Source organism: Lampetra planeri, chromosome 38 (genome assembly GCF_965212315.1).
Source record: "Lampetra planeri chromosome 38, kcLamPlan1.2.h2, whole genome shotgun sequence".
In the NCBI taxonomy this organism is placed as follows: Eukaryota; Metazoa; Chordata; class Hyperoartia; order Petromyzontiformes; family Petromyzontidae; genus Lampetra; species Lampetra planeri.
The window spans coordinates 5,831,783-5,857,290 of record NC_136144.1 but is presented as its reverse complement, the minus strand read 5'-3'; the positions used below and the strand labels follow the sequence as shown (position 1 = coordinate 5,857,290).

Sequence of the window (25,508 nt, the reverse complement as noted above, 5' to 3'; positions counted from 1 at the left end):
CTTGGAATTTAGGAAACTACGCCAGTCATCCTCCTCCTCCCCTCTCTCGCTCTCCCACTCTCCCGTCTCCCAATCGCTTCCCTCGGCCCACGCCTCCTCCCCTTACCCCTCTCTCCCTCTCTCTCTCTTTCTCCTCTCCCTTGCCTCTCCGCTACAGTTACGCGCACGCACAGAGAGAGAGACGGCGCGACCTGCCCTCGGAGGAGGTCCGTGTGAGTGGAAAGGGGAAGAGCGCAGATTGGAAGAGCGAGAGAAGTCAACAAAGGGATGCGCACGCTCCCATCAACACAACGGCTCTCAGCGCCGCGTAACCTCTCGCGATCATCATCGACATCACCACCATCACCGCCGCTCAACACCCACTGCGTTTTGCGGTTGTGGCGATTAATGAATTAATTCATCGAACGTGCTCGCAGCGAAACAAAACAAGAAGGGGGCCGAATCGGGTGTCGCCGTTGCTGCTGCTGCTGCTGTTGTAGTCGGCGCCGTCGTTCGGTTTAAAGACGTGCGGCTCGTGCTGGCGATTGCGATGATGATGATGATGGAGGTGGTGGCGATGATGATGATGGTGATGATGGTCTTGGCGGCGCGCGTCCGGCTATGATGCGCAGCGGGCACAGAAGTTCGTGATCGAGGTCGTGGGGTCGTGCACGCGACACGCAGGAGAGGGCGACGGGGGCGTTGGGGGGGGGGTCACGGGACAAGAAGGTCCACGGCGCACGGAAGACACGGAGGAGGAGGGGGGAGGGCCGGCGGGAGAAGAGGAGCAGGCGGAGAAAGGCCAAGGAGTGGACAATTCGTCAGAAGCGAGACACTCTCGTTCATCAGCGCGCACCCCCATCCACCCAACCCCCAAACACCGTTTCAAGCGCGCATCGTCTCCTGCTTGCTCCGCCACGCGCGTTGCGCCTCTGCGCGTGGCGGTCGGTGACCGAGAGGCGAGCGGTGCGAGACAAAGAGCGTTTGAGTGCGTACATCCAGCGGCGGGGTTTTGTTGTTTTTAGTGGGGCACGGGGAGCAGAGAGGGGGGGGAGCCGTGCGAGTGGAGCGTGGAGCGGGGTTGGAGTTTGGAAGAGAGCGCGCAGGAGGTGGGGGGGGGGTGGTGCGGGTGGAGACTTTGGCAGCAGCAGCAGCAGTCGCCGGAGTAAGGATCACCCCTGCACGGAGTCATGGGGGATATCTCGAGCTTTCTGCATATCGGAGACTACGTGTCTCTGTACGCCGAGGGCTCGGTCAGCGGATTCGTGTGCACGCTCGGGTGAGATGTTTCACCACCACCGCCTTCTCGCTCGCGGGCATCGCGAACACATAACGCGTCGTGGTAAGCGGAGGAGGAGGACTTTCGCGACTGATATCATCCATAAGAGGTTTATTTTTTTTTTGGGGGGGGGGGGTTAGAGCGCGTAAAAATATATAAATGTGTCGTTAAACCCGCCACCACCCGACACAGCCAACTAGTAAGGGTTGTCACGTAAACAGAACGTGGCCAATTCGTCACTAGTACAGCACTAGTGTGTAGTGTAGTATACCAGAACAGCACTAATGTATAATGTAGTGTATTGTGCATAGAAGGGTAGTGTATAGTGTAGTATATTGTATAGTGTAGTGTATAGTATATTGTAGTGTAGTATACTAGTACAGCACTAGTGTATAGTGTAGTGTATTGTGTATAGTAGTGTATTGTTTATAGTAGTGTAGTGTATAGTATATTGTATAGTGTAGTGTATCGTGTAGTGTATAGTAGTGTATAGTGTAGTGTAGTATATAGTGTAGTGTATAGTGTAGTGTATAGTGTAGTATACTAGTACAGCACACCGGTGTGTCGGAGAGCCAAGCCACAGCATTTACAATCTGAGTACGACGTTTCGCCAGTAATGACAACCAGCTTCATAACATTTGTCTGTCGCCTGAATCCGGTGAGTGCTGTACTAGTGACGAATTGGCCACGTTCTGTTGACGTGACAACCCTTACGAGTTGGCTGTGTCGGGTGGTGGCGGGTTTAACGACACATTTATATATTTACGCGATCTAACCCCCCAAAAAACGATATTATGGACAAACATAACCCCCCCCCCCACCCCGTATAGCCTTTCACATTCTGTTGGGGTATGTATGTAGAACTTCTTTCGCTAATCGGATGTGCGGGTTGAAGGGCAACAGACTAAACACACAAAAAGCGACTCTAAAGAACTGAGTTTGTCAATCTGGATGATGATTTTAAAGTGCATCGCTTCCCAGAGGCGTTCCAGACGACTGACTACGCCCCCCGTTGACACGATCTGTGAATAAGAAGAGCTTCATAGCTCATCGGATTTCTCCATTATTAATACATATTCTGATTCTGCCACATCATCCAGCAGTGGGAAAGCGCATGAACACCAACACACTGACTCACCAACACACCAACACACCGATTCACCAACACACTGACTCACCAACACACCAACACACCGATTCACCAACACACTGACTCACCAACACACCGATTCACCAACACACTGACTCACCAACACACCAACACACCGACTCACCAACACACAGACTCACCAACACACAGACTCACAAACACACCAACACACCGATTCACCAACACACTGACTCACCAACACACCAACACACCGATTCACCAACACACTGACTCACCAACACACCAACACACCGACTCACCAACACACCGATTCACCAACACACTGACTCACCAACACACCAACACACCGACTCACCAACACACAGACTCACCAACACACAGACTCACAAACACACCAACACACCGACTCACCAACACACAGACTCACCAACTCACCAACACACAGACTCACCAACACACCAACACACAGACTCACCACCACACCGACTCACCAACACACAGATTCACCAACACACCGACTCACCGACTCACCGACTCACCAACACACTGACTCACCAACACACCAACACACCAACACACAGACTCACCAACTTACCAACACACAGACTCACCAACACACCAACACACTGACTCACCAACACACCGACTCACCAACACACAGACTCACCAACACACCAACACACTGACACACTGACTCACCAACACACCGACTCACCAACACACTAACACACAGAATCACCATCACACCGACTAACCGACTCACCAACACACAGACTCACCAACACACAGACTCACCAACACACCGACTCACCAACACACCAACACACCGATTCACCAACACACTGACTCACCAACACACCAACACACCGACTCACCAACACACAGACTCACCAACACACAGACTCACCAACACACAGACTCACCAACACACCAACACACCGACTCACCAACACACAGACTCACCAACTCACCAACACACAGACTCACCAACACACCGACACACAGACTCACCACCACACCGACTCACCAACACACAGACTCACCAACACACCAACACACTGACACACTGACTCACCAACACACCGACTCACCAACACACCAACACACAGACTCACCACCACACCGACTAACCGACTCACCAACACACAGTCTCACCAACACACAGCCTCACCAACACACCGACTCACCAACACACCGACTCACCAACACACCAACACAGACTCACCAACACAGCGACTCACCAACACACAGACTCACCAACACACAGACTTACCAACACACCAACACACCAACACACAGACTCACCACCACACCGACTCACCAACTCACTAACACACCAACACACCAACTCACTAACACACCAACTCACCAACACAGCGACTCACCAACACACCAACTCACCAACACACAGACTCACCAGCACACCAACTCACCAACACACAGACTCACCAACACACCGACTCACCAACACACCAACACACAGACTCACCAACACGCCTACACACCGACACGACATCCAACGTGATTCCCAGACCACCACTCGGCTACGGGGATAGCACGACGCCTTCCTGTTCCCCAGCTATTCGTGCGGCTCCCCATGTGCTACCTATGACCCCCCAAAGACTCAGCAGCAGCAGCAGCACCCCCAGTATGAGTATTACAAAACACCAGGAGAGAAAGGGCGCCTTGGCTGCCGTTGTGTGTGCGTGCGTGGGTAATGCAACGTGCATTTCACGGCCCACACGGGTGACGATCATTCGATGTCAATCGGAAGCTGTGTACCGTAACCCCTCCACCACCCAACGCAGCTGCACACGACACGTTGCCACGTGACATTGATTTAGTTTTTTTTACCACACACGCGGTGCAGGATTATCACAGTAGCACAAGTAGCTACACGTGTAGTAGCTACTACACAAGTAGCTACTGCACGTGTAGTAGTAGCTGCACGTGTAGTAGTAGCTGCACGTGTAGTAGCTGCACGTGTAGTAGCTGCACGTGTAGTAGCTACACGTGTAGTAGCTACACGTGTAGTAGCTACAACACGTGTAGTAGCTACAACACGTGTAGTAGCTACACGTGTAGTAGCTTCACGTGTAGTAGCTACACGTGAAGCTACTACACGTGCAGCTACTACTACACGTGCAGCTACTACTACACGTGCAGCTACTACACGTGCAGCTACTACACGTGTAGTAGCTACAACACGTGTAGTAGCTACAACACGTGTAGTAGCTGCACGTGTAGTAGCTGCACGTGTAGTAGCTGCACGTGTAGTAGCTGCACGTGTAGTAGCTGCACGTGTAGTAGCTACACGTGTAGTAGCTGCACGTGTAGTAGCTGCACGTGTAGTAGCTACACGTGTAGTAGCTACACGTGTAGTAGCTGCACGTGTAGTAGCTGCACGTGTAGTAGCTACAACACGTGTAGTAGCTACAACACGTGTAGTAGCTACACGTGTAGTAGCCGCACGTGTAGTAGCTACACGTGTAGTAGCTACTGCACGTGTAGTAGCTACAACACGTGTAGTAGCTACAACACGTGTAGTAGCTACACGTGTAGTAGCTACACGTGTAGTAGCTACACGTGTAGTAGCTACTGCACGTGTAGTAGCTACTGCACGTGTAGTAGCTACAACACGTGTAGCTACTACACGTGTAGTAGCTACACGTGTAGTAGCTACACGTGTAGTAGCTACTGCACGTGTAGTAGCTACACGTGTAGTAGCTACACGTGTAGTAGCTACACGTGTAGTAGCTACTGCACGTGTAGTAGCTACGGGCCCCGCACTTTTAAGGGCCCCGCGCTAAATGCTTTCAAGCTATCAATTCCGGTTCAGTGATTCTGCACTTGCTCTATTACTGTAGTACTATACCGCCTTCAACTTTTACGAACGACTGGGTGTTTAAGGTTAGCGATTTGTCGTATTATCTGGCTGTATAGCAAATGAAAAAATACAATTTACCATGCAATTACTTTACTATGCAAGTTAAACATTTACGTGTTTTAATATTCTCGTGTTTTTTTTATTTTATTTTTATTTAGGGCCCCTTCGTAACATACGCTACAGGTCCCGCACTCGCTTCATCCGGCACTGCGCACATGCCCCGTTTGCTGACGAGCATTTTGCCAGGGTGAACCTCTGCCGAGGAGACGGAGCGATGGGATCGGCTCGCGTGCGAGCGCTCGGTGGACCCAAGTTCAATGGCGACGCGCGGCAAACGCCGGCGACGATTGAACCGAATCGGTCCTCGGTGTAACCTCCCCTAGGTCGACTCAGCCTCAAATGAGTACCTGGTGCGGCGTGTAAACATCGCCAAACGGGAGACAAAGGCGGCCGGGCGTGGTGCTGCCCCCCCCCCCCCTCGTGATGCCGTGTTGATCTTCTTGGATCTTTCGGTAAAGTCTAATTCTCACGACGTTTCGGCTACAACGCAGGCAGCCGTCTTCAGGTGAAGAATGAAACACTGCCAAGCTTGGAGCGTTTATATAAGCTGGTTTGGAGGTGGAAGAAGAGCGCCTTGACAAAATAATTTGCATATCAAGAAGAATTTAGCATATTTACGGCTGCTTGCGTTGTAGCCGAAACGTCGTGAGAATTATTTTATAATGTTTTATTTTTATTACTTCCCTTCTACGTGACTTTACCGAAAGAACCAAGAAGATGAATCCTTGCAGTCACGAAAGCTTTAAATCGAAATGTTATTATATTTTATCATGGTTTATTTTTTTATTTTATTATTTCCCTTCTACGTGACTTTACCGAAAGAACCAAGAAGATGAATCCTTGCAGTCACGACAGCTTTAAATCGAAATGTTATTATATTTTATCATGGTTTATTTTTTTATTTTATTATTTCCCTTCTACGTGACTTTACCGAAAGAACCAAGAAGATGAATCCTTGCAGTCACGAAAGCTTTAAATCGAAATTTAACCGTGTTGATCCTCATAGGCGCTTCTCTCGACGAGCACTTCTTGCCCCAATAGTTGTGTCAAGGCTATACTGTGGGAGGGGAGCTTTGTCTTTGTGCATCTCAAAGGCCCCTCCCGTCAGCGATTCGCAAGGAAGAGTCCCAGCGACGCCTCCGCATGCGCCGGGCGTGCTCACGTGCTCACGTCTAGGGGGCGGTCCATAAATGACGTCACGCACCTAGGGGGGGGGGTGGGGGGGGTCAGACATTTGTGACGATGTGTGACGAGGGGGGGGGGTTTGAGAAATGTGACGTCGCATCGAAACGCGCTGCTTTAAATAGATATAGACGACACGTTCTGCTTAATAAAATAGACGTTTTGATAAATGTCTTCTCCTTCAACATCCGAGTGCAGCGCCACATTAAATACGCGCTACAATGACAATCGTTTAAAGCGATTTGAAGCATGTTAAAAAAGAAAATTGGGGGGGGGGGGGGGCAGAGCTTTGTGACGTCATATTTGAGGGGTGGGTCTGACTTTTTGTGACGCCGTGTGACGAGGAGAAGGGGGGGGGTCCAAAATCGTCCAAAATCGCGTGACGTCATTTATGGGCGGCCCCTCAAGTGTCTGCGTGCGCTCACGGTTCACAGGGACACCCTCGGAGTGTGCGATGCATTCCATTTGTTTCGCCTTCACAAAGACAAAGGTACACCCCCCACCGTATAGCCTTTGAATAGGTTGTAGGGGCAAGTGCTATTCGCGAGTAGCACCGATGAAGGCTCGCAATGGCACACGATGGTGTGGCCAACACCACGCGCCCGGCCACCTTTGTCTCCCCACTGCCGTTGTTTAACACACCCGCCAGGTACTCACTTAAGGCCGAGTGGACCTACGGGAATCGAACTCGGGGGGTCGTGTGGTTAGTGGCGTACAGCGATAACCACTCCACTGCGTGCACGCACGGGGTAGTGTTGAGGCCATACACTATGTGTGCTGCACATACATAGTGCGTGTGTGTATGTGTGTGTGTGCGTGTGTGTGTGTATGCGTGTGTGAGTGCGTGTGTGTGTGTGCGTGTGTGCGTGTGTGCGTGTGTGTGTGTATGTGTGTGAGTGCGTGTGTGTGTGTGCGTGTGTGTGTGTATGTGTGTATGTGTGTGTATGTTTGTGTGTACGTGTGTGTGTATGTGTGTGTGTATGTGTGTATGTGTGTGTGTGTATGTGTGTGTGTGTGTATGTGTGTATGTGTGTGTGTGCGTGTGTGTGTGTATGTGTGTGAGTGCGTGTGTGTGTGTGCGTGTGTGTGTGTATGTGTGTGTGTATGTGTGTGTGTATGTGTGTGTGTGTATGTGTGTGTGTGTATGTGTGTGTGTGTGTATGTGTGTGTATGTGTGTGTGTGTATGTGTGTGTGTGTGTGTGTATGTGTGTGTGTATGTGTGTGTGTATGTGTGTGTGTGTGTGCGTGTGTGTGTGTATGTGTGTGAGTGCGTGTGTGTGTGTGCGTGTGTGTGTGTATGTGTGTATGTGTGTGTATGTTTGTGTGTACGTGTGTGTGTATGTGTGTGTGTATGTGTGTATGTGTGTGTGTGTATGTGTGTGTGTGTGTATGTGTGTATGTGTGTGTGTATGTGTGTGTGTGTATGTGTGTGTGTATGTGTGTGTGTATGTGTGTGTGTATGTGTGTATGTGTGTGTATGTGTGTGTGTACGTGTGTGTGTATGTGTGTGTGTATGTGTGTATGTGTGTGTGTGTATGTGTGTGTGTGTATGTGTGTATGTGTGTGTGTATGTGTGTGTGTGTATGTGTGTGTGTATGTGTGTGTGTATGTGTGTGTGTATGTGTGTGTGTATGTGTGTATGTGTGTGTGTATGTGTGTGTGTATGTGTGTATGTGTGTGTGTATGTGTGTACCTCCTCGCGGTGCCGGACGGGCAACATTGTCGTGGGCAGTGCTGTGGGGGGAGGGCCAATGCCCATTGGCCTCTCCCCTCATGGCGTCTGTGACCACCACAGTGGCTAAACGGGGGCTCTGGACGGGTGCGAGGGGCTGGTAACCCCTCCACCTTCAATTAACCACCACTAAACTACGAAGTAAACATAAACCTGTAATTAATAAGCTTGTGCCGGAGGCCCCGGGGGGTCAGGCTTTTATGACGTCTCCTGGCCAAACCCCATTTGGCGGAGCCAGGAGATTGAATTTTAACCCTCGGGGCTCCTCCAGAAACAACGAAAAACCATTGCGGATGGCCACGTGGAATGTTCGAACGCTCACTGCGGAGGAGAGGCTGCCACTCCTCTGTCGGGAGCTGGACCGGTACCGCCTGGATCTCTGTGGCATTCAGGAGGTCCGGTGGACCGGTTCTGGCTCCTGCCACCATGAGGGGTGGACAGTCCTCTACTCGGGGCAGGAGACTGCCAAACAACAGGGTGTGGCTCTTCTTCTGAACAAAAGAATGAAGGGGGCGTGGGAGCGTGGCGGTGAGGTGTGGGAAGCTGTAAGCCCCAGGATACTTTGGGCTCGCCTTCCCATCAACCAGAGGCGAGGAGTGGTGGTCGTGGTTACTTATGCCCCCACCGAAGACGAACATCTGTGGAGGGATGCAGGCAAAGCCGATGAGTCGGACGCTTTCTATGACCTCCTGTCACAGGTGCTGGCTAAAGTGGCCACTCGGGACAGAGTCATCTTGTTGGGTGACTTCAATGCCCGAGTTGGTCATGATACTGGCACCTGGTCTGGAGTGATTGGAAGGCATGGGCCAGATCAGCTCAATAATAACGGTAGGAGGCTGCTAGATTTTTGTGCAGCCCATGGGCTTGTAATTACTAACACGCTCTTCCGGCATCGGCGCATCCACACAACATCATGGATGCATGCCGGGTCCAAGCAAGAACATCTGCTGGACTACGTAGTGACGGACCAGCGGATGCGAGCCCATGTCCTTGACACCAGGACCTACCGTGGAGCTGATCTGCCCTCTGACCATCGACTAGTCATCTGTAAGATGCGCCTGCCATTCTTCCACTCCGGTGGTGGGTGTACACCCAGGATCCCATTCCAACCAAAAGTGGCCTGGTCTAAGTTAGCTGATGAAAGTTGCAAGCGAGAATTTCATCATCGCTTGCAGCTGGGGTTGGCATCGTCCCCCACTCCACCTGATGTCGAGGGTAAATGGGCGAGGTTTAAGACTGTGACTCATGCAGCTGCAATGGCTGCTTTGGGTACGCGGTCCAGACCTCCCCGGGAACCCTGGCTGACGGAGGAGGTGTTCAGGTTAATTGAGAAAAAGCGACAGGCCCACTCTCATCGCCTACAGCATCCCACGTCAGAGAATGAGGAGGTTTACCGCAGTCTTCGCTCGGAGGTTCGGAGAGCCGTGAGGCGCTGTAAGGATGGGTGGTGGTCGCGGGTTGCTGAGGAGATGGAGTCTGCCTCAGTGGCCCGCGATCACAAATCACTATTTAACTCCATCAAAAAAGTAACCTGCAGCGCCACACCTATTACCATCATTAGAGGAAAAAACGGTGATCCAATCTCCGACCCCCAGGAACAGGTTTGCAGATTTGCTGAGCATTTCTGTGAGGTCCTGGGGGAGGGAAAATCTCTCAGCCAGGAAAACATCATGGCACAAAGTGGGGATAACCCTGCTGAGGCTGCGGTGCCTCAAATATTGGAAGAGGTCACCCCCTGTGAGTGGCTGGCTGAGGTACCGGCTGTTGAGGAAGTACTGAGGGCGATCCGGAGTCTGAGACCAGGGAAGGCACCGGGCAGAGATGATCTCCCAGGCGAAATGCTGAGGGAGGGTGGCGTTTGTGCACAGACTGCCCTATATGACATCATAACAACAGTCTGGACCACTGGACGGATGCCCTGGTGGTCCCCCTCTTTAAGAAGGGGGACCGTACCGACTGTAACAACTACAGGGGCATCTCACTCCTCAGTGTGCCGGGTAAGGTCCTGGCAAGGATTATTCAACATCGCCTTGCTAGGCATGCTGAGGAGAGGCTTGCGGAGCCCCAATGTGGTTTCAGGAAAGGGCGGTCCTGCACAGATGCCATATTTTCTGTCCGTCTGCTACAGCAGAGGTGTAGGGAATTCCAAAAAGACCTACATCTCTGCTTTATTGACCTGGTCAAGGCCTATGATACCATCAGTAGGACTGGGCTCTGGGTTGTTCTTCGTGCTTTCGGAGTCCCTGACCCTCTGCTCACGATCATTAAGGACCTTCATGATGGTGAGCGGGCCCGGGTAAAACTACGTGGCCGGGAGTCGGAGCCTTTCCCTGTACACCTTGGGGTGCGACAGGGATGTCCTCTGGCTCCCACATTATTTAACATCTATTTCGACTGCGTAGTTCGTGAAGCCTTCAATAGCTGTACCGGGGGAATTACCATTTGGTACAGATACAATGGGAGGCTGATCGACGCCCGGGTGCGATCAAGGGATGGCTCCCTATTGGTCAACCACGTTATGTATGCCGATGATTTGGTAATAGCTGCTCATTCAGAAGAGGAGTTGGAGACGCTGCTGCTGAGACTGGAGCGTGCCACTAAGAGGTGGGGCCTTACCATCAGCCCCACCAAAACTAAGCACCTGCCTGGGTATTTTGTACCATCGGGCACTCCGCCCCCACAACTCCCAATCGGTGATGGGGCAGTTGTGGAGAGAGTAGAGAGTTTCCCATACCTGGGCAGTGTGCTCATGACCGGCTCCAGTTTATCAGCAGAGGTCTCACTCCGAATCAGTCGAGCGGCAATATCTTTTCATCGGTTGCGTAACGCTGTGTGGAAGCTACCTGGTCTGTCGCTCCGCACGAAGCTTCAGGTCTTCTCGGCCACGGTCATTCCCTCCCTTCTCTATGCTTGCGAAACGTGGACCCCCCTAGTGGAGCATCTTCGCCGGTTGGAAACATTTAGGCTGGCCTGCCTACGATCCATCCTGGGTTTAACCAGGCTGGATTGTGTGAGGAGCTCACAAGTCCTTGAAAGATCTGGGCAAAGTCCCATCAGTGAGCTCCTCCGGCAGGCAAGGCTGCGTTGGCTGGGTCATGTAGCCCGCATGCCCAGCCACCGCATGCCAAAACAGCTTTTGTTCGGCCGGATCAAGGGGGCTAAACGGGTGCGGCACGGGCTAGAGAAGAGATGGAGTGATGTGGTACAGGAGGACGTGGAGCTGAGTGGACTTGCCGATGACTGGTACCAGCGGTGTCAAGATCGGCCTCAGTGGAGGAGGCTCGTGAAGGACGCTACTGGGCAGTTGGAGGCAGTCGCCCTCCAACAACAACGGAGGGCGGAGGAGCGACGCTCACAACAACGAGCGGAGCGCCGGGTGGCTAAAGCACAGCAAGTTGGCACAGTAGGGGGCACAGGTGGTGCATCAGCCAGTCGTCTCGGTCATCTCGGTCAGTCGACCCGTGGCACCTGGGTCTGCCCCGTGACCTCCTGCCAGCGGGCGTTCGACACTTCACGTGGCCTCAAGGTGCACATGGCCTGGCACAAGCGTCGTGGTGACGTCACCGCCACTTAGTGGCGAATGGCGGTTGTTGTGTGTGTATGTGTGTGTGTGTGTGTATGTGTGTATGTATGTGTGTGTGTATGTGTGCATGTGTGTGTGTATGTGTGTGTGTATGTGTGTGTGTATGTGTGTATGTGTGTGTATGTGTGTGTGTATGTGTGTGTGTATGTGTGTGTGTATGTGTGTGTATGTGAGTATGTGTGTGTGTATGTGTGTGTGTATGTGTGTGTGTATGTGTGTGTGTGTGTATGTGTGTGTGTATGTGTGTGTGTGACAGGGATGTCCTCTGGCTCCCACATTATTTAACATCTATTTCGACTGCGTAGTTCGTGAAGCCTTCAATGGCTGTACCGGGGGAATTACCATTTGGTACAGATATAATGGGAGGCTGATCGACGCCCGGGTGCGATCAAGGGATGGCTCCCTATTGGTCAACCACGTTATGTATGCCGATGATTTGGTAATAGCTGCTCATTCAGAAGAGGAGTTGGAGACGCTGCTGCTGAGACTGGAGCGTGCCACTAAGAGGTGGGGCCTTACCATCAGCCCCGCCAAAACTAAGCACCTGCCTGGGTATTTTGTACCATCGGGCACTCCACCCCCACAACTCCCAATCGGTGATGGGGCAGTTGTTGAGAGAGTGGAGAGTTTCCCATACCTGGGCAGTGTGCTTATGACTGGCTCCAGTTTATCAGCAGAGGTCTCACTCCGAATCAGTCGAGCGGCAATATCTTTTCATCGGTTGCGTAACGCTGTGTGGAAGCTACCTGGTCTGTCGCTCCGCACGAAGCTTCAGGTCTTCTCGGCCACGGTCATTCCCTCCCTTCTCTACGCTTGCGAAACGTGGACCCCCCTAGTGGAGCATCTTCGCCGGTTGGAAACATTTAGGCTGGCCTGCCTACGATCCATCCTGGGTTTAACCAGGCTGGATTGTGTGAGGAGCTCACAAGTCCTTGAAAGATCTGGGCAAAGTCCCATCAGTGAGCTCCTCCGGCAGGCAAGGCTGCGTTGGCTGGGTCATGTAGCCCGCATGCCCAGCCACCGCATGCCTAAACAGCTTTTGTTCGGCCGGATCGAGGGGGCTAAACGGGCGCGGCACGGGCTAGAGAAGAGATGGAGTGATGTGGTACAGGAGGACGTGGAGCTGAGTGGACTTGCCGATGACTGGTACCAGCGGTGTCAAGATCGGCCTCAGTGGAGGAGGCTCGTGAAGGACGCTACTGGGCAGTTGGAGGCAGTCGCCCTCCAACAACAACGGAGGGCGGAGGAGCGACGCTCACAACAACGAGCGGAGCGCCGGGTGGCTAAAGCACAGCAAGTTGGCACAGTAGGGGGCACAGGTGGTGCATCATCCAGTCATCTCGGTCATCTCGGTCAGTCGACCCGTGGCACCTGGGTCTGCCCCGTGACCTCCTGCCAGCGGGCGTTCGACACTTCACGTGGCCTCAGGGTGCACATGGCCTGGCACAAGCGTCGTGGTGACGTCACCGCCACTTAGTGGCGAATGGCGGTTGTTGTTGTTGTGTGTGTGTATGTGTGTGTGTGTGTATGTGTGTGTGTATGTGTATGTGTGTATGTATGTGTGTGTGTATGTGTGCATGTGTGTGTGTATGTGTGTGTGTATGTGTGTGTGTATGTGTGTGTATGTGTGTGTGTATGTGTGTGTGTATGTGTGTATGTGTGTGTGTGTGTATATGTGTGTGTGTATGTGTGTGTATGTGTGTGTGTGTGTATGTGTGTGTGTATGTGTGTGTGTGTATGTGTGTGTGTATGTGTGTGTGTGTGTGTATGTGTGTGTGTATGTGTGTGTGTATGTGTGTATGTGTGTGTGTGTATGTGTGTGTGTATGTGTGTGTGTGTATGTGTGTGTGTATGTGTGTGTGGGGAGCGGTAGCGCGCTGCGCTACGAACCTGGCGACCCGGGTTCGATTTCCGCTCACGGCTAACACCCAGTGACGATTAACTGAACCGGTCCTGGGCCTCCCCTAGGTCGACTCAGCCTCAAATGAGTACCTGGTGAGGTGTGTAAACATTGCCACTGGGAAGACAAAGGCGGTCGGGCGTGGTGCTGGCCACCCACCCCCTCGTGCGCCGTGCCGGCCTTCATAGGTGCTCGCTAACAGCACTTGCCCCTACAGTCTGTTAAGGCTATACGGGGGATCTTTGTCTTTGTGTACACAAGCATTGCTTGTGTGTGTGAACACGTGCTCGGCCGATTTGCCGGGTCAGCAAATAATCCACGGGGCCCTATTATGCAAAGATTGCGAGTTTAATATTCCGCACCAACAAAGGACCACCTCCGAATTAACACCACCGTCATTATCCTCTTAATGTTCATTTTAATTTAGCCGGGCGGCGGCGGTGGTGGCAATGTTGCACGTGGCCGCGTAGTCCAGCACCGTGGAGGGCAGTGAGGGTTGGTGGATCACGTACAGATGGAGGAAAGTTCCCTGGCTCAGCAGGAGAAGGCGGTACAGCGAATGTGGACTCAACGTGTTCCATCTGTTTGTGTTGGATAAAGTGTTGCCCTCCTGCACGTAAACACTCAATGACATCTTCATATACAGAGGACCGCAGAGCTTGGTGATGGGTAACTTTCGGCACCGCCTCGGTGCCTTTCCGTCCGCGAGCGAACCCTGTGGAGCACCGCACACACACACACGCACACAGACACGCACACAGACACACACACACACATGCACACAGACACACAGACGCTGTTGTGAAACTCCCCCCTTTTCCGTGGGTGTTGAGGGGGAGCCGTGGCAAACGCGGACTCCACCTGTTCCCATCTGTACGGGGATACAGCGTTGCCCCCTCTCGCGTGTTGTGGGCTTCCTCCGAGTGCTCCGGTTGCCTCTCACACGTAAACACTCATTCATTTGGCCGGGAACATCTTAAAATATAGAGGAACGCAGAGCTTGGTGATGGGTAAATTTGGCTGCCTTCCCGTCCGTCTGTGGTTCCTCCCCGAGCGAACAATGTGCAGCGTCGCGTTACAAGTTGACATCATTGTTGTTATTATTATAATTAATCGTCACGATCATTTCCGTTGATCGTGAAGAAAATGGGTGATGACGAAAGTAATAGTGATGAGGATGTTCGATGATGGCAGCAGTGATGAACTAAAACTAAACTTTTTTGTTATTTTACCCGGTAGGTCCTACTATGCAGATCTTTTTCAGAAGCGACCTGGCCACAAATAATAGCTCAACGAAGTGACTTGTCGCGTGGAAATTTGTAGCAGCCAAATACTCTAAACTCATGTTTTTCAATGTGGAGGGATAATACAGAGGACCCGGAGAAAAATCCACGCGACCACGGGGATAGAGAGAGACACACAAACTCCAAATATACAGCAGCAGGCGTCAAGGTCTGGATTGAACCCACGACCTCCTGCATACCAAGCGAGGTAGCTAACATCTCCTAGCCACCGTGGTGATGATAGAGAGAGAGACGCAGACTCCAAATATACAGCAGCAGGCGTCAAGGTCTGGATTGAATCAACGACCTCCTGCATACCAAGCGAGGTAGCTAACATCTCCTAGCCACCGTGGTGATGATAGAGAGAGAGACGCAGACTCCAAATATACAGCAGCAGGCGTCAAGGTCTGGATTGAACCCACGACCTCCTGTACACCAGGCGACGTAGTTAACACGTGATGATAGTGATGAAATAACCGTGGCACTTGTGATGACGATGGCAATGCTCATGGAAATGCTGATCACGTCAACGATCATGACGACAATGATGATTGTGAAGACGGTGATGTCGATGATGATCATAAAGATGACGATGATGATGACGACGATGATGACGATGATGATGATTGTGAAGACGGTGATGTCGATGATGGCGATCATGAAGATGACGACGATGATGACGACGATGATGACGATGATGATGATTGTGAAGACGGTGATGACGTTGATGATCATGAAGATGACGACGATGATGACGATGATGATGATTGTGAAGACGGTGATGACGTTGATGATCATGAAGATGACAACGATGATGACGACGATGCAGTGGCGTAGCTAGGATATTTTGCGCCCGGGGACGAACTATAAATTGGCGCCCCCCCCCCCCGTTTAATCACATACCAAAATGTAATTACATGACATGTAGGCTGTGTGTGGCGGGATATATAAACTTTTAGGTTGAGGTGTAGATTCGTGCAGTAGTTTCAGGCTGCCGCGCCCGCCGCAATACGTTATAATGTAACGTTGTAAGCCTCATTTTGGCGCCCCTTTACCTTGGCGCCCGGGGACACATGTACCCCCCTGCCCCCCCCCCCCTAGCTACGCCTCTGCGACGATGATGACGACGATGATGACGACAATGATGATTGTGAAGACGGTGATGACGATGATGGCGATCATGAATATGACAACGATGATGACGACGATGATGATTGTGAAGACGGTGATGATGATGATGATCATGAAGATGACAACGATGATGACGACGATGATGACGACGACGATGATGCTGATATGATGACATCATTGCTCCCCAGGTTGGTGGACGATCGATGCGTCGTCCAGCCAGACGCCGGCGACCTGAACAATCCTCCCAAGAAGTTCAGAGGTGAGGCTCACTCGGAGGGCAGGGGGAGGTCAGGGTGGGCGGGTAGGGAGTTTGGAACTCTTCGAAAGCTGCCGTGTCTTGTGGGTGGTCACATCCTCGGGTTCACCACCACCACAATGATCACACCACTTTGGCGTGCTGTGGAGGGGGGGGGGGGCGGGGGGAGACATTCACACGCGAGTTTCCAGGGGGGCTATTCAGGACTAGGGCCGTTCCCCCCTCACTCCCCCTCTCTCCCACCACAAATCCTATTCGCCCCATTGCGTTCTTCAAACGCAGCCTAGGCAGGGAAACCTCTCGCTGGAGATGGAGAGAGAGAGAGAGGGGGAGAGAGAGGGAGGGAGGAAGAGAAGAGGGAGAGAAGAGGGAGAGAACCGGTGAAGGTCATCTCGAGCATCGCCCCCCCCAACCTGGGAGGCTGATGCAATCAGAGAGAACGGGCGTCGCAGGCCTAGCCCTGCGCCGTGATGGTGGCAACCTTGCAGACCTTCTCGTTTCTGGACAACGTTGTTATCACGCGGAGGCTTTCACGGCCGATGTAACCGTTCGTAATTGATATACTGTTTTGAGGGGGAGGGGCGGTGGGTGGGTGGGTCGTGGTGTAAAACAAAAATGTGTGTCGTCAATCGTCCTCCACCCGACGACATAAAAGCGTGCCGCCGGGCGTGTGACGCGCTTCAGCAGCACCGACGGTGGTATCGGGGAGTCACTTTGCGACGACGATTCTTGGGACAGTTCATTTCCTCAAAGACCTGCAATGTTATTTCAATTCGTTATGACATTCGTTTTTAATTCATTTTACCAGGCAAGGCCCACTGAGCAATATCGCTCTTATTCAGATGCCACCTCGCCACAAGTTACAGCTCAACGGCTTCTCGTGTGGACATTAACAGCAGACAGATGCTCTGAACGCGCGTTTCATCGTTGTATTTCAGTCGTCCACAGCAAAAAATTTGGCCCTCAACACTCCGAGGAACAAAACACACATTTCCTCTCCCGGTTGCCTCCGGGTGACTTGTTTTTGTCCACTCACGGCACCGGTGGATGTTCGTGACGCGGCGTTTCCATCTCTCGCGCCACGGTTTTAGAACGCCCCATTACGGGAACTGTCGCGTAAACGCTCGGCACCGCGGCGGTTCAGAGGAACGTGTCGCTGTGTGAGGAGCGCGCACAAGCAGATGTTTCGTACCGCCGGATAGAGGGGGCTTAACGGGGACGCGGCACGGGCGAGAGAGGAGATGGAGCGATGCGGTGCAGGATGATTGATGTGTGGACTTGCCAACGGCCGGCACCAGCAGTGTCAAGATCGGCTCCCGTGGAGGATGCTCGTGAAGGACGCTGCTGCTGCTGGGGAGTTGGGGGCAGTCGCCCTCAAGCAACGATGGAGGGCAGAGGAGCGGCGCTCGCAACAACGAGCGGAGCGCCGGGCGGCTAAAGCGCAGCGAGTTGACGCAGTGGGGAACACAGGTGGTGCATCTGCCAGCCATCTCAGTCAGTTAACCCATGGCTCCCGGGTGTGTGCCTGGGGCCACCCTGCCAGCGGGCCTTCGACACTTCACGTGGCCTGACAGTGCACCTAGCCTGGCACAGGCACCCTGGGGACATCACCGCTACTTATTGGCGAATGGTGGTTGTTGTGTTGTCTTGTTAAGTCGATTGTGTTCGCGAGGACGGAGCGCCGAGAAGAACGAAACCTCTGAGTTACAGAGCGACCCACGGAGGCGGATATCTCGAAGCCACCTCTGAGATCCCTTCGATTGACCTTTGAACTCTCGTAGTGGGCAGTGCATCTCGCCGCATTGAGAGAACGACCTACGGAAGGTGATGTCGCCGCACTGCTTGTGCAGGTTGGTGTGGCCGGGAGATGCCAGTGCAGCAATGGATTCTGATATCCATCTGTGCGGAGCTTTGCGGGGTTTTTTTTTGACTTGGGTTTTCTCTAGTTTCTTTTATGGACCCTCCTGAAAAGGAGTCTTGAGGTGATTGAGGCTATTTTTGCGTAAATAAAAGGTATTATTCTCATCATGTACCTTTTTTGTAAGTTTTGCTGGCTGGCTGGCTGGCTGGCGCATTATGCGGGCAAGTGCACGGTGTTGACGTCACCGCGCGCATCTGCGTGATGACGTCACGTCTCCCCACACCCACCCTCCACCCCGGCCGTGTACCCCACGTCGATGCCGAGGCAGCGCTCATGATATTATTATAGTATGTGGTTATGCTAGAGCGCCTGCAGGATCGCGAGAGTTCAAAGTTCAAAGTTGATTTATTAGGTATAGCCCTGTGAGCCATTCGGCTCTTGAATCGGGTGCAACCGCAACAAACCAAAAAACAAAAACATGAACAAAACGGTGGCGACGGCTCCGTTGAGGCCTTCATCGAGCCAGCGGATTTACCGACGGCTAACGACGCCGTTGCTGATGACGGCGATGACGAAGTGTGTGAGCAGATACATTTGGGCTGCCCCACCATGATGCCGTCATCACTAACGGCGAGGCCGAATCTTCGTCTTCGTCTTCGCGCCTCTCCGTTAGTTCCCCCGCGCGTCGTGGGTGATATCGACGGTCTCCTTTGCGGTCGGCGAAGGGCGTTCGAATTTCACTGACGCTGTTGGTCGCTGGTAATATAAGGTTGCCGCTTATCACACACAATAGTGCTTAGCCACAAATGAACCAGCAATGCTTCGCTGGTCTCGTCAAGAAACCTAAACCAACATCACACGAACTCCGGTCATCCTCGCAGCATTGGCTTTTGGCCTCGCCGTCGCAACAAAAACGGTCACTTGAATCGCGCGCTTTGGGAATCGCGCATCTGCGGCCGTCTGGAACGCTCTTCCTTCCGATATTAGAGAGTGGCCGGAACTATGCACTTTTATATCGTCATCCAGATTGAAAACTCAGTTTGTTGTCCTTCCCCCACATCCTCCGATTAGCGCGGTTGGCTACGTACGGTGCGAAAGAAGTTTAGCATACACCCGCAACACATGTTGCGCAACCAGCACCTCGCTCCGCACAATGACGCCCACTCGTCATTGTCCTGGGCCCGTTTTTCCACGCTGTGTACATTTCGCCGTCAACGCCGTCAGATTTGCGGCGAAATATTCGAAGCCTTCGCGGCGAGCAGAGGAATCCCCCCCCCCTTCCCCACTAGCCCTGCGTGCGGTCTCGTGCCCTGTCGCAGTCCGCCAGCCATCTGGGAAATGTTTTGACATCCGGGACACGCTCACGTCCGTCGTCCCACTCCGCGACGGTCGCTCGTCACGTGACTGATTGCAGGTTGGCAGTGGTGCCCGAACACAATAAACTGCAAAAAAAAAGCAAATCACTCCGCGCGCTTGTTAACGAGGACACCTTTTGTGGCCTATAAACAAAACCGACAAAAAAAAACCAGGCGACGTTTCAGGCAGTGGCTCTTGGGTGAGTTTTTTTTTGTGTCTTTATCCACCACTCTCGTTGCCCACGTGTGTTGTCCACGAGACACCGTTTTCTTCTTCGGGGGCGGACGTTCGATGGATGGAGAGCGGGGCTTGGGGCGAGGTGCGGTGTGTTTTTTTTGCACCACAACGCCGCCTCTGTCCCGCGCGGCTCCTCCGCTCCGCGCCGGGCAGTTGGGCAATGTTTATAGAATGGGGCCCTACGGCCGGGGGGGGGGGGGGTCAGGGAGGGCCTCCCGCCCGCAGCGACGCTCGCCGCTGGTTCCCCGCCGCCAGCGATCGTCGCGCCAACAGATTTCTGGGCCCACCCGAGGGCGAGGATGACCGTGGCCGCCGCTAAAGGCCGCTCGTCTGCGAGAGTCTCCACCGATCCGCCCTTGGGCCTATCTCGCCGAGCGGTCTGCAGTACACCGGCCTCAGCGGAGCCCCCCAATCGACGCCGCCTACGATGCTGCTGTAGACGCACGCGAAGCTCCTGCGGTGATACCGACGAGACAAGGCTGCAGGCGGCAGATGTCGGTGATCCATCCTCTCAATTCCCTCCCGAGCTCAGCCGTCCTCTGCACGTTGAAGGCGGTGTCATCGGCCAATTAATGAGCGCTCACGAGCGGAAGTTGTGGCTTTCACGCTTCAACGCACCGGTGGGCTAAAGCAGTGAACTATTTGTCTTTTGTCAACGTGACACTTTTTTACTGATTGGCCGTGTCGGGTGGTGGAGGGTTACGACACATTTATAAATAACGCGATCTAAACCCAAAAACGTTGATTATGAAAACATAGTTTAGTTTGTAGTTCACAACAGTTTAAATCTTCCCGTCGTGGACGGGGCCCTCTTCCGGCAGCAGCAGTTGCACGAGCAAGGCAGTTGCAGGTGCTGCACCTTTTACCCTTCGTCATCAATCAATTGCGTTCACGCGCAGTGCCCCCCCCTCCCCTCCCCCCTCCGTCTGGCACCGTGAGATATTCCCCCTACGACGAATCGGGGGTGGGGGGCCATCATCATCATCATGACCATCATCATTCATTCTCTTCTCATTTCGCACCTCTTAGAGTTGACGAAACCACGAGCTCGTGGCGCCGTCACGAACATTACAGATTTTATTCTTTTTACACGCAGATGGTAGCCGAGCGAGAGAGGAGCTTGCTGCACGGGTCCCCCCCCCCCACGGGAGCGAGCGAGAGTTGACAGCTCCTCGCCGGGGAGACTTTACATCGTTAATTGGCGAGCGACGCCGTTAACCCTTTCACTGACGTCCACCCTGCCACCTGCCCACCTGCCCCCCCTCCGGCTCACTCTCCCCACACCTTTTGATTCAAAGCTTTCGTGACTGCAGGGATTCATCTTCTTGGTTCTTTCGGTAAAGTCACGTAGAAGGAAAATAATAAAATAATAAAAATAAAACATAATAAAATAATACTCACGACGTTTCGGCCACAACGCAAGCAGCCGTCTTCAGGTGAAGAACAGGTCTGTCGGGGAGACAGAGTCTGAATGTCTCCTTGCTGAATGTCTCCCCGACAGACCTGTTCTTCACGTGAAGACGGCTGCTTGCGTTGTGGCCGAAACGTCGTGAGAATTATTTTATTATGTTTTATTTTATTATTTTATTATTTTCCTTCTACGTGACTTTACCGAAATAACCAAGAAGATCTCCCCACACCGTCGTCTATTTTTTCTCCCTGCCCTCCGCCCCACATGATGGATTGTTAACCCCCGATTGTACTCCTCTCGGGGATCACGCCACCCGAGTGAAGTGCCCACAAAAGCGGACACCACAGAGCTACCTCGGAGATCGTTCGAATGACCAGCGGGTCTTTCTTTTTTTTTTCACCCCACATTCATCACGTGATGGCCGACATTATTACAAACTTGTCTCAGCGCTGGCATTTCAGTAAATGTGTAGGTGACAAACGAATTTTTGTGTGCGGTCATCGTTCACACGGAGGTGGAGACCGTCAATGGGGGTAAGATGTTAACTCCCTCGCCTGGTATGCAGGAGGTCGTGGGTTCGATCGCGATCCCGACCCCGACACCTGTAAATTTCGAGTTCGCATGCTTTCGTTTCTACGGGTCCTCCAGTTTTTCCCCTTCACATTTTAAACGTGCGTTTAGTGTATTTGACTGCTATGTATTTCCATACGATGATAAGCCACTTCGTTGAGCTGTAGGTATCTGCGTATGTTGACCTTGTGGGGAGCGGTGGTGTAGCGGTTAGCACGCCGCACTACGAACCCGGCGACTCGAGTTCGATTCACGCTCATGTCCAACACCAGTGACGATTATCAGAACTGGTCCTGGGCCTCCCCTAGGTCGACTCAGCCTAAAATGCCTACCTTTGTGCAGTGTGTAAACATCGTCACTCGTGCGACGTGCCGGACTTCGTAAGTGCTCGCGAACAACACTTGTCCCAACAGTCTCTTAAGGCTACACGGGGGATCTTTGTTCTTTATGTTGAACTTATCGGACTTCCATCTTGAAGTGCCTCTCATCAGCAGCATTGCTTCCAAACAAGCCACAGTCTGGGCTGATTTTGACATTGTAAGTAAGTTGAACTTCTTTTACACCGTACATAGCAAACCACGCTGATCGGAGGAGGTGCGTGGGAAGGACAACAAACCAACTGCTACAAGAACAGCTGTCATTCGTGGCTAAGTCACTTCTGAAAAATAGCAAATAGCTCAGGTGGGCTCTACCTGGTTAAACAAAAACAATAGTTCTAACTCACTTACACCAGAGAACCGGTTTTAATCGCAGGCGGCTGAAACTGACACCATTAGCCAGGGTCAGCTTAGCAAGTCGGATTTCGCCCCCCCCTCCCCCCCACTTTCCAAATGCCCTTCGCATTTGATTGGCTCAGCTGACGACGTCACATTTACCCCCTCCACAACTCTGGCTGTCGCCTGGTGATGCCGGTTGTTGCAATAATGCAACGTCACGGTCCTCGAATTGTAAAATGTTGTAGCGGGTTTACTCTCCAACACTAACGAATTGGCACGTTTCATGTACGTGACACACCTTACTGGCTGGCTGCGTCGGGCGGTGGCGGGTTTAACGACGCATTTATATATTTACGCGATCTAACCCAACAAAAACCTCTATTTATGGATTAGCCAGGGTCTCGGCAATGCCAGCTCGGCAAGGTCTTGACCCCTCTGGGTTCAGGGTGTGGAAACGCCTTCCGCAGGAGCACACCTGTCCGCTGTGAGATTCGGTGATCATCGCGATCACTCAACGGTAACGGTGGCGATCGATGCCCCCCTCGGATTCCAGGGAAGGCTTCTCGTTTGCGATCTCTCTCCCGATCGTGGCCTGCAATTTATTTTTGCTGCCGCACGACAGGAAAACAAAATTTACTCCGTTGTCAAAACATGCGGTGCGTACGCAGCAGTTACATATCGATGCTCCCGATGATGATAATTATTATAATCTGCGATTCATCCGCATGGGATCTTGGAAGCTCAGCACGTTTGAACCCACTGCGTAGGTTTTCACGTGTATCTGCCGCGCGGCGCTCCGTTGCGCGCGGGTTTTGCGTTCCACGTGCTGGGGAGCTTCTTCCGGTTCCTGGGTGCGAAACGTCGGACATCATCGGGCGGCAGGGTGGTAACGCTCATTTGACGATTCCATTTCATTTCTTTCTAAGTGATTTTTTGTGTTTAGTTCGTCGTCCTTTCCCATGCAACTCCGATTAGCATCGAGCATCGGTCAGCGGTAACGTGCCCCCCCACCCACTGGCTCCGCAAGTGAGCCGTGTAGTGGGGTTAAAGGCACCGCGGTGGCTAGGAGATGTTGACACTCCGACTGATGCTCCTGCTGTTGTGGAGTGACTCATGCAGCCAGCTATGGCTGCAGGGTTTTGGTAGTACATGTTGTTTATGCCATTTATTGTGAAAATTCCGTCACAGTTCCTATGATCGCTTTTTCATTGCTCTCATGGCTTTATTTTGGTGATTTCGAAAAGTGTATTGGTTTATCCATGTTTGTTTGTTGTAGTACAGAGTTAGACTGATCGCCTTAATCTAAGTTGTCTTGCAGTTGTTGTTGTTTGACTTGCATACCACTGGGATTTTTGCACACAGCGTTGGTGTACGGTGATTTTTTTCTGCAATATTTTGCTGTCTTTTCTTGGATTTTCTGTTTGCACTCAGTCACATATTCACTTTAAGATTTTTTTTGTTCATGTTTTTTTTGTTTGTTGCGGTTGCACCCGATTCAAGAGCCGAATGGCTCACAGGGCTATACCTAATAAATGAACTTGAACTTGGTATGCAGGAGGTCCTGGGTTCGATCCCGACCCTGACGCCTGTGCATTTGGAATGTTTTCACGTTCTACCCGCGGCCGCGTGGATTTTTCTCCGGATCCTCCAGTTTTTCCCTCCACATTCAGAAACATGCGTTGAGAGTTTCTGGCTGCTTATACATTTCCACGTGATGATAAGTCATTTCTATAATTTGAAGCTGGGTCGCTTCTGAAAAAGAGCTACACAGTTCCGTGGGCTTTACCCGGCAAAATAAAATACAGTTTAGGGGTTTAGTAAAGTGCGGAGGGCTCCCACGTTCTTCCAAGACGCTTGGCAAGCGTGGAATAATAGGCCCAAATTCTCTCTCCCCCTCTCTCGTGAGAGCAATGCCCTCTAGTCGAGGCTCCTCATCCATCAGCGGAGTGAGCAAAACATCGCAGGGCCGCAACCTTTACCTTCCACACACCGCGAAACGGACAACGCGACAACGCGCGTCCAGAGTCCAAAGCGAGCGCTGACACTCTTCGAAGCTTGAAATCACACAGGATTGGGGGTGGGTGGGTGGGTGTATATGTGGTACAGCAGGCACAACAGAGAATAGCCATTGCAGGGTCTGCGCCTTTGCCCTTTAAACTCTCAACCGCAATCGGACGTCGCCTGTGTCGGGGCCGGACGCGTGTGGAAGGACGCCGCTGAACTCGGAATATCCCCCGGGGAGTCCGAGCGAGTTTGTGTGTCGCTACAGCATGGAGGGTTCATGGTGGTGGTGGGGGGGGGCAGGGCTGGGTGGGTGGGTGGGAGAGAGATGGGGGGGGGGTGCAGGAAGTGCTCGCCCTGGTTCCGAGGCAGGGCGGCTCGCTTCCAATCTCGCCATGGTGACGGCGAAACACCAAACAGCGAGCGGCGGTCGTCCGCTCGCAGTGACATCCACGTTGTCCCCCCACGCACCCCACGCGCCGCACACACCCCACGCACCCCACGCACCCCACGCGCCGCACACATCCCACGCACCCCACGCACCCCACACACCCCACGCACCCCACGCACCCCACACACCCCACGCACCCCACGCACCCACACACCCCCCGCACCCCACACACCCCACCAACTCCACACCCCACACACCCCACGCCCCCCACACACCCCACGCACCCCACGCACCCCACGCACCCCACGCGCCCACACACCCCAGGCACCCCACACACCCCACACACCCCACGAACTCCACACACCCCACGCACCCCACGCATCCCCACGCACCCCACGCACCGCATGCACCCCACACACCCCACACACCCCACGCACCCCACACACCCCACACACCCCACGCACCCCACGCACCCCACACACCCCACGCAGCCCACGCACCCCACGCACCCCACGCACCCCACGAACTCCACACACCCCACACACCCCACGCACCCCACACACCCCACGCACCCCACGCAC

General features: G+C 52.9%; 1 protein-coding gene across 1 annotated transcript in view; it reads left to right on the top strand.

Moving 5' to 3' along the window:
- The first annotated feature begins 1,136 nt into the window (after positions 1-1,136).
- Positions 1,137-25,508, top strand: part of LOC144731165 (inositol 1,4,5-trisphosphate-gated calcium channel ITPR1-like) — a 233,752-nt gene continuing 209,380 nt past the window's right edge. The window contains exons 1-2 of the mRNA XM_078612129.1: positions 1,137-1,258; positions 16,317-16,387. Of these exons, the coding sequence (XP_078468255.1) occupies positions 1,170-1,258; positions 16,317-16,387 (160 nt within the window). The 5' untranslated portion in view covers positions 1,137-1,169. The remainder of the gene's footprint in view (positions 1,259-16,316; positions 16,388-25,508) is intronic.